This window comes from Canis lupus, chromosome 29 (assembly GCF_048164855.1).
Source record: "Canis lupus baileyi chromosome 29, mCanLup2.hap1, whole genome shotgun sequence".
In the NCBI taxonomy this organism is placed as follows: Eukaryota; Metazoa; Chordata; class Mammalia; order Carnivora; family Canidae; genus Canis; species Canis lupus.
In genome coordinates, this window is record NC_132866.1 from 27,200,025 (window position 1) to 27,218,689 (window position 18,665).

The 18,665-nt window shown below is 35.6% G+C and overlaps 1 protein-coding gene across 11 annotated transcripts in view; it reads right to left on the reverse strand.

The window, feature by feature from the left end:
• BTRC (beta-transducin repeat containing E3 ubiquitin protein ligase) overlaps positions 1-18,665 on the reverse strand; it is a 185,906-nt gene that overhangs the window by 68,556 nt on the left and 98,685 nt on the right. For 6 of the 11 annotated variants that reach the window (XM_072805618.1, XM_072805619.1, XM_072805623.1 and 3 more), the window contains one exon: positions 13,339-13,416. The exons of the other annotated variants lie outside the window; for them this stretch is intronic. In XM_072805618.1, the coding sequence (XP_072661719.1) occupies positions 13,339-13,416 (78 nt within the window). The remainder of the gene's footprint in view (positions 1-13,338; positions 13,417-18,665) is intronic. 11 annotated transcript variants of the gene reach the window in all.

The window sequence follows — 18,665 nt, forward strand, 5'->3', positions numbered from 1 at the left end:
TGTTGGATAGGATGTAGAGAGACTGGAACCACTGTGCAGTGACGGTGGAATGTAAAAGTATACAGCTGCTGTGGAAAACAGCATGGTGGTGGTTCCTCAAAAAATTAAAATTGGAATTACCACAGGATCCAACAATGCCACTTCTGGGTATATACCCAAAAGAACTGAAAGCAGAATCTTGAAAAGATATTTGTATATCCATGTTCCTAGCAGCATTATTCACAATAGCCAAAACACAGAAATGACCCAAGTGTCCAATGACACATGAAGGGACACACAAAATGTGGCATAAACATCAAATGAAATAGCATTCAGCCTTAAAAAGGAAGGAATTCGGACATATGCTACAATATGGGTGAACCTTGAGGACATTATGGTAGGTGAAATAAGCCAGTCATAAAAAGATAAATACGAAAAAAAAAAAAAGAGATAAATACGGTATGATTCTACTTATATGAAATACTTGGAGTAAGCAAAATCAAGAGAGACAAAAAGTGGAACAATAGTTGCCAGAGATGGGAGAAGAAATAGGGTGTTATTGTTTGATGAGTATGGGGGTTTCAGTTTTACAAAATGAAAAGACTGAGGGATGGATGGTGGTGACAGTTATGTAACAATGTGAATGTATTTAATACACTGAACTGTACATTTAATAATGGTTAAGATGGTAAATGTTATGTCACATGTATTGTATCACTATTTTAAAAAATGGCTATACTTTATGGTAAGCAAACATTATTAACAACAATATAGTAAAACAATGTTTTTTTTTAATAATCAAAGTTTTCACTAATGGTATAAATCATGGTTCTCAAACTTTAGCATATATCAGAATCATCTGGAAGGCTCGTTAAAGCACAGATTGTTGGAGTGCCTGGGTGGCTCAATCGGTTGGGTGACCAATTCTTGGTTTCGGCTGGGGTCATGGGATGGAGCCCCATGTCAGGCTCCGTGCTCAGCATAAAGTCTGTTTGGGATTCTTTCTCCCTCTCCTTCTGACTCTGCACCCCCCCCCCCCGACTCCCTCTCTCTAAAATAAAATAAATAAAATCTGTTAAAAAAAACAAAACAAAACACCATACAAATTGTTAGGTCCCATCCCTAGGCTTCTGAGCTTTAATAATGAGCCCCCAGTTGATGCTAATGCAGTTTAGGAACACTCTTTGAGAACAATTATGTTGCAGAACTATACGTGTTGGAATTAAAAAGAAAAATCTTAAGACATAGGCAGGCAATCTCTTATAACCAACAATAGGAAAGAATCTATTTTTTAAATTTCTAGGTTACAGAATAGTTGCAAAAATGAGTTTCTGTATACCCTTCCCCCAGCTTCCCCTTACGTTAATGACTTACATAACCACAGAACATTTATCAAAACTAAGTAATCAACTAGGTAGAATATAAAGAATTCCTTTCGAGTTTCACCAATTTCCCTACTAATATCCTTTTTTCTGTTCAGGATCTAACCCAAAGATGCTGCACTGAATTTAGTTATCATGTCTCTGAAGTATCCTCTAATCTGTGACAATTTCTCAGTCTTGTCTTTTTATTTATTTTTTTTTTTAAAAAATCTACGATAGTCACACACACACACACACACACACACACACACACACACACACACACAGAGGCAGAGACACAGGCAGAGGGAGAAGCAGGCTCCATGCACCGGGAGCCTGACGTGGGATTCGATCCCGGGGTCTCCAGAATCACGCCCTGGGCCAAAGGCAGGCGCCAAACCACTGCGCCACCCAGGGATCCCCTCAGTCTTGTCTTTTATGACTATCACCCTTCTGAAGAGTACTGATTGGTCTATATAATGTCTCTCAATTTGGCTTTGTCTCATATTTTCTCATGATCACATGGGGGTTATACAATATTGGGAAAGATGTACCCTTCTCAATATATCAAATCAGGAGACATGTTAATAAGCATTTTCAGTGATGTTAACCTGTATCATTTGCCTAGGGTCCATGTCTGCCAAGATTCTCCAATATAAGTTTATTATTTTTTCCTTTAGGAATTACTAAATATATTGGGGGAAATAATCTGAGGCTACCCAAATTCTTGGTTTCTATTGCAACTTTTGCCTGCTAATTTAAGCATCCATTGGTTGATCTTGCCTATGGTAATTTTTACTGTGATGTTCTGATGTTTTTAAATTTCCCTCTTTCCTTCCACATTTATGAAATAGAATTTTTTTCTGTGAAGAAAAGCTATGATTTCTCTTATGTACTTACTTATGCTAGCAATGGATTCATAGATATTTTAAACTATTCATTTCTGGTCAATTATCATTCTTTGGAAAAACATAGGTTAAAAAAATAAGAACATGGAGAAAAAGTATTATAAAATTGATTTTCCATTTAGACAATTTAAACTTTTAAAAATTTATCCACTTAACTGTTTTATTCTTATATCATTTAAGTTGAAATTATTTCAAAACATATTTTAAAGGAATAAACTGGATCATTTGATCTCTGTGTGTAACAGCTACTGGTGCATTTATGTTCTGGGCTCAGGGTTCAGTACTTCTTTTCCAACTACTAATACCACAAACATTATTCATGTATAACAACATACAAGTTTTTAAATGAAACTTCCTATATTTTTAAAAGACACTTATGAAGTAATTGGTATATACTGAATAACAAAAAAAGTAAACCAAAGAATCCAAGTTCCAATAAAGGCAGAGATGCGTACATTGAATTAACCCTCATAACAATCATAAACCATGGGAAAAATTAATAATAACTATTTAAAGGCACTGGAGAATCACCTAAAGTACTAAGAAACTGGGGGGAGAGTAGCTTGAGCTTAAAAAAGGAGAAACACATGGGGTAACATCCACGTTTATGTGCTTTTTTCCTGAGGGTACTCACCAATCTACTTGGTGCAGGGTAACCGAAATTCAATTAGAAAACCAGTTTATTGGGGCAACTGGGTAGCTTAGTGGTTGAGTGTCTGCCTTTGGCTCAGGGGTGATCTCGGGGTCCTGGGATCGAGTGCCTCATCAGGCTCCCTCTGGGAAGCTTGCTTCTCCCTCTGCCTATGTCTCGGCCTCTCTGTGTTCCTCATAAGTAAATAAAATCTTTTTTTTTTTTTTTTAAAGCCAGTTTATTGGCTTGATATGCCAAAGGATGGACTTCAAGGCTGCCATAGTGGCTGGAGATTGAGAAGAGAAATCACAGAAAATAGAGAGAGCCATAAGTGAGGCTCAATTCTACTCTAATCCATGGCTAATACCCAAATTACATATATGAATGGGAGACTCTAAGGATTCCAGTGAGATTGGAGCAGGGATTCCAGCTGCTGCCCATGAGGGGAGACAGAATTTAGAACTTGATTAAGTTGGAACTTAAAGGTATCTCAAACTTTCACTGAAAACTTGGAATGACCCTGCAGTAAGAGTAAACAGGAAGTCTTAGGAGTAAGGGATCTACCTTGGGGGGCACGGGGTGTAAAATCAAAATGTACCTGCCATAACAAATGTAAAACCAACATTCTGTGAAGTCACAGTGATCAGGCACTAAGTTAATCAGTGAAAATAAAAGAATCCAGAGTCTCTGCAATGAGTCATTTATAATGTCTGCTATATAATGTAAAATTGCTAGGGATGCCCTGTGGCTCAGGAGTTGAGCATCTGCCTTTGGCTCAGGGCATGATCCCAGTGTCCCAGAATCGAGTTCCACATCGGGATCCCTGCATGGAACCTACTTCTCCCTCTGCCAGTGTCTCTGCCTCTCACTCTGTGTCTCTCATGAATAAATAAAATCTTAAACACACACACAAAACAAAACTGCTAGATGTAAGAAGAAGCAGATAAAAGAAACCCATAGTCAAGAGAAAAAAGAACCAGTAGAAAATGACCCTGAGATGATCTAGTATGGGAATCAGCATATAAAGGCTTTATAGAAGCTGTAATGAACACATTCAATATCTTAAATGAACGATATAGTCATAACAAGTAAACCAATAGAAATTTTCAACAGAAAAAATGAAAATCTAAAATGAACCAGATCAAAATGGAAAAGTATATTATCTCAAATGGAGAGTATATTATCTGAAAATAAAAATTTATTAGGTGGGCTTAAAAGCAGATTGGAGATGGTAGAAGAAAAGCTCAATGAACTAAAGACAGATCAACTGAAATTATCTAAACTGAAAGAGAGAATAAAAGAAAAAAAATGAACAGAAACCCAGTTATCTGTGGGATAAATGTTCAATGATTTAACATATGCATAAACTGGAAACCCAGAAGAGAAGTGAGGATGGGGCACAAAAAAGGTTACAAAAGTAGCAATCAAATATTTCTCAAATTTGGTGAAAACCACTGGTTTACTGATCTGAGATCAGCAAACTCTTAGGGAGATTAAATACAAAGAAAAGAACTAGGCACAAACAGTCAAAACTGCTAGAAATCAGTAACAAACACAAAACCTTGAGAGTAGCCAAACAAAAAAGGGATACTCCATACCTGACGTCAATAATATAAAGGCATGCATGAAAAGTTTCACTATAAACAATGAAGGCTAGAAGAAACAACATGTTTAAAGTGCTAAAAGGGAAAAAAATCTCAAACCAGGTTTCTTACTATAAGAAAAAAGAATTATAAATATGGAAAGGGAGAGTTTCTAAAAGAAACTCTATGGTACTGAATTAGAATTGCAGGTACCAATGTAAATCCATGGTTTTCAAAATATATTAATATAGATGTAAAATATAAGTTAAGGTATAAATCTTGGCTTCTAAATACCATTTTATGTTGAAAGGAACCATTTCTCTGGAGAAATGGCTGATTCTAAGATTGGACAGTGAAAATATAAGATGAAACTGGAGATATACAGGGAATGATGGAGATATGTCAGAGCGGTACAGGTGACAACCTAAAGGGGCTTGCATTAGCCCAATACAGAATAATCTGAGTACTAAAATAAAAAAAAATATGAACAGTTCACAATCTGTTGAATAAAATAGGGCACATTTCTTGAAAGACACAAATTACCCAAACTGACACAATAAAAAATAGAAAATCTGAATAGCTCTGTATCTGTTAAAGAAATTGACATTGTAAGTGAAAATTATTCGACATAAATTAAAAAAAAAAAAATCTTCCCAAAAAGAAAACTTCTAGTCCAGATAGTTTCACTGGTGAATTCTATTAAATATTAGGGAAGAAATAACACCCGGACCATACACAAACACCTTTAGAAAATAGAGGAGGAGAGGAAGACTTCTCATCTCATTTTATGAGGGCAGCATAAACCTGACACCAAAATCTGACACAGATATTAGAAAGAAAAATACAGGGGTGTCTAGGTGACTATGTTAAGGATTTGACTCAATCTCAGCTCAGGTCTTGATTTCAGGGTTGAGAGTTCAAGCCCTGCACTGGGCTCCAAGCTGTGTGTGGAGCCGACTTTTTAAAATTTTTTTTTAAATGTGGGAAGCCTGGGTGGCTTAGCAGTTGAGCATCTGCCTTTTTGGCCCATGGCGTGATCCCGGGATCCAGGATCGAGCCCCACATCAAGGCTCCTTGCAGGGAGCCTGCTTCTCCCTCAGCCTATGTCTCTGCCTCTCTCTTACTGTGTCTCTCATGAATAAATAAATAAAAATCTTTTTAAAAGATTTTTTTAAAAAGAAGGAAGGAAGGGAGGGAGGGAGGGAGGGAGGGAGGGAGGGAGGGAGGGAGAGGGGGAGGAAGAAGAAGGAAGGAAGAAAGAAATCTATAGACCGTTATCTCCCATGAACACGGACACAAAAGTTCTTAATAAAGTCAACTAATGTAATTCACCATATTAACAGATTAAGTGTGGAGGGGAGCATTTGACAAAATTAAACATTTATTCATGATGACAATAACTACAAAAGCAAAATCTCAGCAAGCTAGAAATAAAAGAGAACTTTCTTAATCCCATAAAGGGAATCTAAAAAAATTTCAACTAACACCATACTTATTGGTGAAAGACCAAACACAGTCCCTCTGAGACTGAGAAAAAGGCAAAGATGTTCTCTTACTACATCTATTCAACATTATTTTGGAGGCCACTGCCATTCAAATAAAGCAAAAAAGGGAAACAAAAGGCAAATAACTTGGAAAGAAGAAATAAAATTGTCTTTATTCACAAATGACAGGAAACAAGGTCAAGTCAAAAATCAAATGAAAACATTTACAATAGCATTGGAAAACAATAAATAGGAATAAATATACGTGAGAAATATACACAGAAAACTAAAAACCACTGTTTAGAAAAATTTAAAAAGGCAATTAAATGGAGATATATACCATGTTTACAGACTGGAAGACTCAATATTATTGAGAGGTTAATTCTACTCAAAGGAATATATAGTTTCAATAAAAGCTAAATCAAAATCCTGCAAACTTCTTAAAAGAAATTGCTAAGTTGATTCTAAAATTTATATAGAAATGCAAAGTATCTATGATAGCCAAAACAATATTAAAATTAAGAATGTTGGGGATTCCTAGGTGGCTCAGCGGTTTAGTGCCTGCCTTCGGCATGATCCTGGAGTCCCCAGGATCGAGTCCCACATCAGGCTCCCCGCATGGAGCCTGCTTCTCCCTCTGCCCGTGTCTCTGCCTCTCTCTCTCTTTCATGAATAAATAAATAAAATCTTAAAAAAAAAAAAAAAAGAAATGTGTATAGGATACTCAGGGGAACATTATATAGATTTAGGAAACCAGTTCTAGACCTGGAAGAGTTTCCAGTAATGATATACATAAGCTTTTATTTTCTAGCCATCCCATCTGTAAAATGGGTATATTATCTTGCTTACCACTCAAGAAAGTCACATAAATTAGTAAACTAAAACTTGTCACAGTCCTAAAATCACTCTGGAATAAAAAGTTTAAAAATTCAGTATTTTACGTTCAATATTTTACTATTACAAGACTCCTTCCAGGCTAAAATTAAACTAGTGAGTCTAATTGCCCCTGGCAAGATAGGCTCTGCCCCATGAAACATTTGAAAAGGTAGCTTACATTGCTGAACCAGAGGCAGAGAGTTTTGCGTTGGAGTACTTTAATACATTTTTATATTGCATATAAAGCACATAAGCATAAACCAGTAAGATGCCTTGCTGAAAACTACCTTCTTTGTGAAAGCAGGCTGTAATTCTGAACAAGTTTTCAATTTTCACAGTGCTGCTAGGGTAAAACATTTTAAAGAGTTTAATTTTTTACAATGGATTCAATGACATAGGATTATCTAACAAAGTAATGGCTAATCAATAGAAGGTTTAGTTGTCAGGTGAAACATATAACACACTAAAAGGGATTGATTGCCAGACTTCTCCTTATTTACTAGAAGGTATATATTTAAAATGACACAAACTTGTTACCAAGCTGCATTCTTTTAACCTTGCAAAAAGCTGCTTAAAAAATCTGTTCAGCAGCCCTATAGCAAAACAAGATACAGTATAATGAAAATGGCTAGTGATTGGGGGGCAAGAAGAGGGGGAGACAGGGACCTTCAGATATATGGTAACATCAAATCAAGTCCCCAGGAAGAATATGGAATAGAAAAAGCAAACTACAAGGCAACATCTAGGGAAGCTAGAACGGGGCTTTAAAAATGCCACAATGATGCTACCCAATCTCATTCAATGGATGCAATGCTACATCTGATCTCATTCCAAGTTACTCTTAGGGAAGATTTCTAAAAGACTCCTACAAAAGGGCACAATAGGACTTCCCCAACCCCATCTTTTTCTTTTTTCTTTTTTTTTTTTTAAGTGGTACATCCACATTAAGCACTGAACACAAAATGAGGTCTATATGGACTTCGACCAGCATATAAGCTGTTTCCTTTATAATTTATTCACAATATCTCAAGTCTCTATATGAAAATACACTTTTTATGGTCATTGCAACCCAGGAGTTCAATAATATTTTTTTTACTAAGTCAGTGATTACACAATTCATCAAAGAATGATTACACTGAAATAAAAATAAAACAAAACACCAACCCCCTATACAGTCTTCCTTCCTCAAAGTAATTTTAAGAAGGCTGGTTATTAAATTGCTTCTTTTTCAAGAAGGGTTTTTGTAGCTAGACACAAATTGCCAAACCATGTTTAAAAAAAAAAAAAGTTATTAGACTCTGAAGGATTCAGCCAAAGTGGGAAGTTAAATAAACAAATCACTTCATCAGACTTGGAAAGATCACTTTTGTCTTACTTAAGAGACCTACATTAATTACCTTTAAGGTCTTTTACATGGACTATTTAAAATAAGTACAATTTATTTATTTATTTCAAATGAGGTGCTTCTTCCAAAGTATTAAATAATGTCTACAAATGCAAAAGCATTTTTATAAATAGGTAATTAAAACAGATGACTAAAATTAAGTCAAGCTGCAAAACATTACCCAGGATGCACTGTGATTTTTTTTTTTTTTTTTTTTTTTAATAAACATCTCTGGCAATTTTTTTCCATCCAAAGCCCAAAGCACTTGTGGGGAGGGTGGGGGGGAGATAGGACGTTTCATAGGGAAAAAAACACACATATATAATGAAATAATGCCAAACCCCAAACTGAAGTATTTACAAGATAGTCCCTTAAGCATAGTTTGTCATATTGCAATTACACCTTGCCTACTGCCAAGTCAAAGTGCTTACTATTGCCACTAGAGGGAGAAATGTCTTAACACAAAGCAACAGCAGATAGGGAATCGGTTTTCTTGAGCAATTATCAGAACAAAGCTCCCCTGGCTGTGTGTACCTTCTAATTACTCAATACAATTAAAATGACTAACCTAAAACAAATAGGAAAAAAAAAAAAAAACTTGCCTGGCTAATATCAGAGACTTCATTAAACCCTTTCCCCTCATCAATCAAATCAAAAAGAAGGGAATGCCTTCATATACAAACATTATAGAGATATTAAAAGAAGTAAAATTTAGTGGGTTTCTTTTTTTTTTTTTTCTTTTTTTTTTCTAAGAAGAAAAGAAGTGTCTCTCTTGAAAAAAGAAATGTCGTGGTATTTACCCATCTGGATGCTGCCTGAAAACAAATTGTCCTCCAAAGAGCAGAAATACAGTGTGTTTTCTTTCAGTTCACTGGCTTATGAATGACTTGTTGTTGTTGTTGTTTTGTTAATACACACTATAATGTCATTTTCTGTCAGTGATGTGCTTTTTCCTCCTACTCATTCAACTGTATAAAGGAGCTATGCCAATCAGACCTCCATGCTTATATGGGGCTGTTTAAGTTCTTCACGGCTGTTTTTTTATGGATCTACTCTAAGGTAATGTTTAGAACAGCATAGGAATTTGGGGACATGGCGATAGGAAAGGAAAACATCTACTTATTCCTTCTACAAGGCTTATGTAGTTCCCTTTATAAGGCCCAGTCATTAACAGAAGATGACAACAGAGTCATTTTTCTTTCAGCTGACAATTGTGACATTTTTCCAGCAGCGTGCAAGGTGTTGAAAACCTGGCAGCTGTTACCTCCTGGGATGAAGATACTTTTTTATCCTCCCTTGACAGTTTAACTCAGTGGGTCAGCACCTTTAAAGACTGCAAAGTATCCTTGAAGAGGATGGAAGCTTGAATTACTGCTCCCTCCCTAATCAATGTAAACCCTCACTGCAGGTGAAGTCTCCATCTATAGAGGTGCATGGGGGAGGAAAATGTAATGCCCTGAGCCAGATGGTTTTTATCTTGTTTTTAAAGAATAAAGGAACAAGCTAACAAGGGAGACAGCTACTTTGTTAGCTTCTTGGCCTCTCTCATGGCTTTGCATCCCCAGGGTTCCAGCTACACAAGAGAAAGAATACAGAAAAACGTAAACACTTAAAGAAATATAACTAGAGGGCTGGCATCATGCTGCTTTCAAAGAGTTGAGAGAGCTCTACTCAATACTTTATTTATCACTGCCCACGTTCTCAGGATGGTAAGTGGACACATACACAAAGGGAATGGGGGATGGGGGAAGGATTAGACAGAGGTCACAATTTACTCAATTACAGAGAAAAGCAGGGCTGACAGATCCTATTAGCACCAATGTGAAGCAAAGAAGGAGTTGCATGTTGTAAGGCTACATTTTCAAAAAGTAATGAGTACTTTCATGTACCCTCCCAGGCCTTTGCCCTTGTTTGCAGATATGAATAAAAGCTATGAAAACAGTTGCTATGGTTTCCTTGGCTTCACATTTTAGAAACAAAAGAAGAAAGAAAATTGCACCCACTGTGTACATTCTTTAAACAAAAGTTCACACTTTACTTAAGGCAGGGAGGTAAGAAGATTATTCCAAAACTCAGAAATTTAAAAGGTTACATTGCTTCTCTCTCCCCAACAACTCTCCTGCCTTCTGATAGTGGAAATTAGATGGAAAGACAGGTATACAAAATGGCTTGGTGAGACAGAGTGTAGTGTCTCCTGACTTTTTCCTTCAATACTTTCTTTTTCTGCTAAATGTCTGTCAACCAGGTTTTGGAATTATGGTTATGGTGGCCTGCTTCACAATACAATCAGGAAGTGTTCTTTCCTTCTCTATTTTCTGAGTTTGTACAAGAGTGCATTATTTGATAGAATTCACCTGTGAAACCATTTGGAGTCTTTTGCTGTGATTCCTTTAATAAACATCAGACAATGGTCATTTGTTTCACCTTTCAGTAAGCTGTATTTTTCAAGGAATTTGTCCATTTCATCTAAATTGCCAAAACTGTGGATTACAGTTGTTTATAATATTCCCTCATTATTCTTTAAATGTCTTAAGAATTGTTTGATGACTCTTTTTTCAGCTTCTCCAATTTATCGATAAAATAACTCAAAGTTACCACGCACTGGTCACAGTCTATCATCACCTGTGAAACTATACTTAGTTAGAACAACAAATGTAAACTATAAAATCAGTTTAAAACAATACTAAACTTGTTAGAATGTAACCATGCATTTTAAAATCAATAGTGTAAGAGTTCCTGAAATCCCATTAGAAATCTGGGAAAAGAACCTGCAAAAGAATCTCAAGAGATTGGTCTATATGATGCAAATCCTACTCGCATCAACACTAGGTAAAAGGCAGCTTTGACATCCTTTTATCTGTATAACTTGAATAAAGTGGGGGAGGGGGGAATGGCCCTTCATTATTGTCATGCAACAGAGAAAAGAGGGAGTTTAAACAGCTTATATATTATGTCCTACATTTAAAAAATCAGCAGTGGGGTAATCAAGTTCAGGGCAGTCCTGGACAGCTGCCCTGTGACCTGCTTCTATTGACCCCTGCTATTCATCACTCTTCCCTAAGATTGAGAGGGCAAGCTCCTAGGGAGTGACCACCACAATAGACAGACACAAGCCAACAGTAATCTGGTTGGAGCAAAAAACCAGATGGCACTGCAATAAATTTACAAATCTGCATTCATGGGGCTGTTAAAACACCCAGAAGCTAAAAGATTCAGAGGGCCCCAGGAGGATCTCCTACTTCCCTGTTTCTAAAGGCCATTTCTCTTTCCAAGAACACCGAGTTCATGCTCTTCATAAAGAGAATAGAGATAAAACCCTTTACAAAGAGAGGAGGGGAAAAAGCCTCATGACCTAATTAATCTCCAGAGCCTGGATCTCAACACTGAATGACAGATATTAGAAAAACCATTTTGGAGCACTAAGAGGAAAACCAAAAACAAAAACAAAATGGTTGTTATATTAAAGTGGAGAGGGTGAAGTGAACCCTATAAAGGCAATGAAAAGGCCACATCAAATCTCTTTCAAATACTGCACACAACAGATCTTGCAAGTAGAAAATGATTCAATAATGTATGCATTTATTTTTAAAATGAATCAGATTAGTCCCATGTGTGACCTGCTGGTCCATCTGTATGTGCTGGACTTAATAGGCACGATTCTCTCTCTTGCTTCAGTTTGAAGTATGAGAGAGATAAATTTAGTTTAATTTTCAACAGATCAGCCTATCCATTTTCCAAATGGACCATCTGGATCAGCCTATTAAAATTAATTTATAACTTTGCAGAGTGAAAATTCGTTTGTTAGCTTAAATAAAGTTGCCAAAACTTTTTTTCGTGTCATTGTTTTCTGACAGTTGTTTCTGTATAGCGGGCATAGTCTTTCCACCTCTAAATTTATCTTACTCAATAACTGTTCTGTTTATTTAGACTTATAGATCAGGTGCTTGTCTCCAAATAGTTAAAGATGTAACTGCACAATGTCCATTACTGATCATCCAGGGTTCTTACAATGCTTCCTGAATGGATTCAATTCTACTTACTAAGCAATTATTTTTACAAAAAAGGAAAAGTGCCCATCCCCAAATTTTTAGCATACAGTAAATAAAAAATGAGTATATCAGAGTTTCACATATTCTTCCCCTATATTATCACTGTATACAAACTGGAATCAGAAGGAAGAAGCAGAAATGCTTGAGCTGAGCAACACTGAGATGTGGATTTTAAATCACTGACTACCTAATGAGCAAGTCATCCAACCTCCCTAAGTCTCCATTTTTTTCATCTATAGGAGACCCCATCTAGCAACTTTGTAGGGTGATTATGAGGCTAGAATGGAACAAATAGCGGGTTCGTGGTGGGTACTCTACCTCTTCTCCTTTTTCTTGGAATAATGCCATAAGTAAGGTAAATTAAAATTATTTTTGCTACTGCTGGTGCTCATCTTATCCAACTTTATATTAAAAGTGAAGAGGTGGTATACTTATTCTCTGGCAACACCGTACGAACCTGTTTCTATGTTACTGGGAGACAGAAGATGTAAGAGCTTGCAGCAGCAGGCAGTAAGAAGAGCAAATTTTTTAAACATAGTGTTTGGACCTTTTAATTTTAAAAAAGAGAGCACCATGGAATTAACCTTCCAAGTAAAATGTGTTACCTTTGGGGAGTGGGGTATGATGAGGAATAAAAATTTTTTTAAGTTATCATCAATAATGGCCTTTACTTTTTAGAAAAGGCAAACAAATACTGAGGTAACTTCACTAGAGGCAGATCCCTTTTGGTTAATTTTTTAAAAATGTATTAAGAATCTCAAAAAGAAAATAAGGTTTAAAGCCAACTATTCTACTATCTGCACTTAAGCACTTCAAGTTATTTTTCCTGAACAAGAAAACTTTTCTTTGGTGTTGTTTTCACTACTTGTAAGCAACCAACTTGTCCTACACTTGTACACCTAGGATATTTTTAAATGACTGGGAAAACAATGTTACCTGATTGAAATTGATGGCTATAGCCATCTCAACTTCAGAGTACTCTTAATTTAAGCTCCAGTGTTTAACGAATGGCAAATTGAGGGTTTCCTGTCTTTTGTTTTGTTGTTGGTAGCTTTTTATTTTAAGACAGACTGAATTTCATACCTGTCTAAGTGAATTCTTCTCTGGTATTATCTTCCTAGGGGGTTCGCCATTATTACAGTCTTCTCTCTCTGAGGAATTCTGTGAAAGAAAGTAAGCTTTAATTCAGTTCTCATTATCTTCAATCTTATTCTATGGGAGTAAACTGAATTACATTTATAATTCTGTAAGCTAGAATACCATGTATATTTATGCATTTATTCATTTGAAGATTTATATACATATAGACATACACTTAGGTAAAGGGAAAATATGCCCATGTATATAAATAAATGTAAGCAGGGACCTAGGTGCAAAGTATTTCATCTATATTTAAGCACTGCCCAGCAGATCACAGTCATTAGAAATTTAGTTTATTGCCCTTTGAAAATGCGGGTTGACACTGGACTCAACAAAGCTCCAGTTTATACTTAGCTGATAACAACTTAAACCATGATTATTATCTTCTCTTTTAAATAATTAAACTATAGTAAATATTTGGTCACTAGAAATTGTCAAAGTCTGGATCCTAGGGGGAAAAAAGTTCTTTCACTTCTTCCTCTTCTCATATTTGATTTTCTGTCATTAAGAATAACATTGGGGATCCCTGGGTGGCGCAGCGGTTTGGCGCCTGCCTTTGGCCCAGGGCACGATCCTGGAGACCCGGGATCGAATCCCACGTCAGGTTCCCGGTGCATGGAGCCTGCTTCTCCCTCTGCCTGTGTCTCTGCCTCTCTCTCCCTCTCTCTGTGTGACTATCATAAATAAATAAAAATTAAAAAAAAAAGAATAACATTGTACTTAGCTCAAAACAATATCATTTTATCAATGGTTTAGGATTAGAGACCATTCTTGCCACTATTATCTCAAACAGCACCTAGAAGACCAGTAGGGTTTTTTAAATATTTAAGAAGAGGGGAAAAAACAATCCAACTGAAAGAGAGTTCATAATTCTAAATATCAACAGAATAATAAGATAGCAACCCATGGGATGCAAGAAAATATTTGCAAATCATGTATCTGATGAAAGATTAATATCCAGAATATATAGGGGCACCTGGGTGGCTCAATAGGTTAAACAGCTAACTCATGATTTCAGCTCACATCATGATCTTGGGGTCCTGGGATAAGCCCAAATTAGGTTTCACGCTCAACAAGGAGTATGCTTTAGGATTCTCTTTCTTCCTCTCCCTGTGTCCCTCCTCCAGCTCATGAGTGCATGCGTGCACACACACACTCTCCCTCTAAAATAAATACATCTTGTTTAAAAATCCAGAATATATAGATAAATTGTAAAACTAAACAAACAAAAAAACCCCACACAACTCAATTCAAAAATGCACAAAGGACCTGGATAGACATTTCTCTAAAGAAGATATACAAATGGCCAACAGCACATAAAAAGATGTTCAACATCACTAACCATTTCAGGAATGTAAATCAAAACTACACAGAGATACCATATCACATTCATTAAGAAGGCTACTATCAAAAACAGACAAAAACCAAAATATAAATTGGCAAGGATGTTGGAAATTGGAACTCTTATGCACTGTTAGTAGGAATGTAAAATGATACAGCTGCTGACGAAAACAGTGTGGTGCTTCCTCAAAAAATTAAAAATAGAATTATCATATGATCCAACAATTCCACTTCTGGGTATATAGTCAAAAGAACTAAAAGCAGAGTTTCAAGAGCCATTTGTACACCCATATTCATAGCAGCATTCACCAAAACAGCTAAAACGTGGAAGCAATCCAAGCTTCCAATGACCGATGAAGCAATAGATAAAATGTGATGTATATACATCATGGAATAGTATTCAGCGTTAAAAAGGAAGAAAATTCTAGTATATACTACAAAATGGATGAACCTTAAGGACCTTATGCTGAAGTGAAATATACCAGTCACAAAAAGATAATTACTGTACGAATTCACTTATATGCGATACTTAGAGTAGTCAAAATCATACAGAAAGCAGAATGGTGATGGCCAGGGGCTCAGAGAAGTGGAGGAATGGAGAATTATTGTTTAACGAGTATAGAGTTTCAGTCTTACCAGAAGGAAAGAGTTATGGAGATGGGTGAGGGTGATGCATGCATAACATTATGAATGTATTTAATACCACTAAACTGTACACTTAAAAAAATGGTTAAGACAATAAATTTTATGTTATATGTATTTCACCACAATACAAGATAATTGGGGGAAATACTTTGGTAATCAACACAGGTAAGTCACTATCTGCAAGGCAAAATACAGAAAATACAAATACAAACTATTTGGGTTCTATTTTCTACAATTACATTTGTAGTGTTTAATATTTTAAAATTTGCAAGCTTAAAAATTTTTTGATATAGTCATTACATTACCTATATTCATCACATTCTAGCTGAGGAGCTACTTTATTTTTATCTATTTATTTATTTATTTTTAATATTTTATTTATTTGTTCATGAGGGACAGAGAGAGAGAGGTAGAGACACAGGCAGAGGGAGAAGCAGGGTCCTTGAGGGAAGCCCAATGTGGGACTCAATCCTGGGATTCCGGGACCACGCCCTGAGCAGAAGCCAGATGCTCAACCACTAAGCCACCCAGGCATCCCAGGAGCTACTTTATTTTTAGATCCAGAAATTATTTCTAACATGAGTTTATCTGAAAATTTTCATACAATTATGAAATTATTACTATAGGATCGTAACTGTATTTTAAGCTTAGATATATCTTTTGTGGTTTCTATCAAATTATATATTTTTAAATATTAAAGGATAAGTAGCATGAATATAGTATCATTTTAAGACCCTTGTACCTCTGTGGCTAACATTTATGTCCCTTGTATATTGCCAGTAGTTGGTGTGACAGGCCAGTACTATAAGACGTTCCTTTTGGGCAGAGATTTAACTTGATATTTTACATTTGTGATGACCACTTTAAGGTAATGGTTCCTAAAATTAAGACAAAGAAGAAGAAACATGCTATGCTACAAGCAAGGCACAGAGACTCAATAACTTCAGAGTTCTAGTGGTTTTTCTCCCCATTTTGGAAAAAAAATAATTTAGTCAATCTACAAAAAAATTAGAGAGAGATACAGTTGAATTAATGACTGTAAAGCAATCCAAAAAAAGGAAACTAGCAATATAATGTCACTGTAAAATAAACAAAGGAGGGAAAAGGTCAACATTAAACCCACAAAATCAACTTGTATATTTAACTTTTAAGAAAAATAAAGTACAAATCAATGTTTTAAATGCTAAAATTATTTTATGTAATACAAATGTAAGCCAGTATTCAACTATAAATTAAACTTAAAATTTGCAAGTAGCTACTCCTCAGTCCATGAAATTCTACCCCTATTTTATTTAAATAAAATATCATTTATAATCCAAACTGGCTTAATTCAATGTTAAAGTTCTATATTTCAACATCAATTACGTTTTGTTAAAATGTCATCATAATAAACTTGGAAGCCTTGTTACTTTTTGGTAGAAGTTTGTAATAGTGACGTTATTATAAATCACATTTTAAATAAATAAATAAACAAATCACATTTTTACCCAATAGGTGACTGGGTGAAAATTGATGGTAAACTTAGGTACTAAATTACATAGTGAAAACAGCAATGAGAAACTAATAGAGCGAGCAGCATCTAGCTCATAATCCACATTTTTCTTCCTTCCAACCCTCTATTTTATCTGATTTTGATGAGGAACCATTGAGTGGGTATCACTAAATTTGACTCTATTGTTACCATAAAATAGAGATAGGGAGGATAAATAGTCATGATATGTAAGGAGCAAGGTGTAAGGTACCCTCCTAACAATGAAGAGAAGAGCCAGAAAGCCAGCAAATAAGAGATGAACAGTTTACAGTCTTGAGGGTAGAGTGAAATAATGAAACATCCATTGTACTTAAGTGATCACGTCAGTGGTTCTCAAAGCCTGAATGCTCTCCAACACCCACGAGAGCTCAGCAGCACAGTTATCCCTTGTATCATATACCTATGATACATCCAATAAGCAATGTTCATAACTGCCCTGGGTCAATCAAGCTAAATTATGCCCAGTAAATTCTATTCAAGGGTCACTACCTGATGCAAGCAAGACTCATCCCACATATTGGTGGATTAAAGACAAATAACAGGATAATTACATAACCTTAAAATACTTCTCCAGAAGATATATAAGAATTACAAAAGGAAAAATAATAACCTCACAGTAGGAAGATCTGGTAGACACCACCTTAACATTATATGTCTCTTGATAGGTTGTACTGAGAACATTATGACTTCTGAGGTAACCTTGCCAAAAACATAAAATCTCAATTTGATCATAAGAAAACATGAGACTAAACCCCAAATTGAGGGATATTCTAAAAAAAAATTACTAGTCTGTGATTAACAAAAAATGTAAGAGTCATGAAATACAAAGAAAGACTAAGGATCTGTTTCAGGTGAAAGGAAACCTCTGATCTGAGATTATTGGGGGGGGGGTGTAAATCAAAATTGATGGTAATCTCCTCTGTACAGCATTCTATAGTGAAAAATAATGATCTGCACCTAACAAGATGAGTAGTGCCTCTCTAGCCCATACCAACAATTTTCTTCCTCTTGATCCTCAGTTTCATTTGATTTTGATGGGTAAATATTGGGTCAGTATCAGGACATAAAGGACGTTATTGGAACAACTGGGAAATTTTGAATAAGTTCTAAAGATGAGCTAATAACATTACAGCTATGTTAATTTCCTGATTGTTTCCCCACTTTTAAAACTTACATATAGACAAATTCACTTGTTTTGGTGTAGAACTATATGAGTTTTGGCAAAAAACATACAGTTATGTAACTATAATCTAGATGTAAAAGCAGTTATCATTTCCCATATTCTTTTACACTGCCCCTTTATAGTCAATCCCTTTCCCTTGTAATCAGATTTTTTGTCTCAATAATTTTCTTTTCACAAAATGGAATCATACAGTATATAATTTTTTGAGTATATAAATTATATAAATTTTTCTACCCAGCTTAATACATCTGAGATTCATTTGTGTTGTTGTATATTACCAATAATCCTTTCCTTTAAAAAAAAAAAAAACTTTTAAAAATCTTTTTTTTTTTTTTTAAGATTTTATTTATTTATTTTAGAGAGAGAGAAAAAGAGTAGTGTGCAAGCAGGAGGAGGGAGAGGGACAGGGAGACTCCACAATGAGTGCAGAATCCGACGTGGGGCTGGATGTCACAACACTGAGATTATGACCTGGGCCAAAACCAAGAATTGGATGCTTAAACCGACTGAGCCCCCCAGGCCCCCCAGTAGTCCTTTCCTTTTTATTGCCAAGTAGTATCACTGTATGGA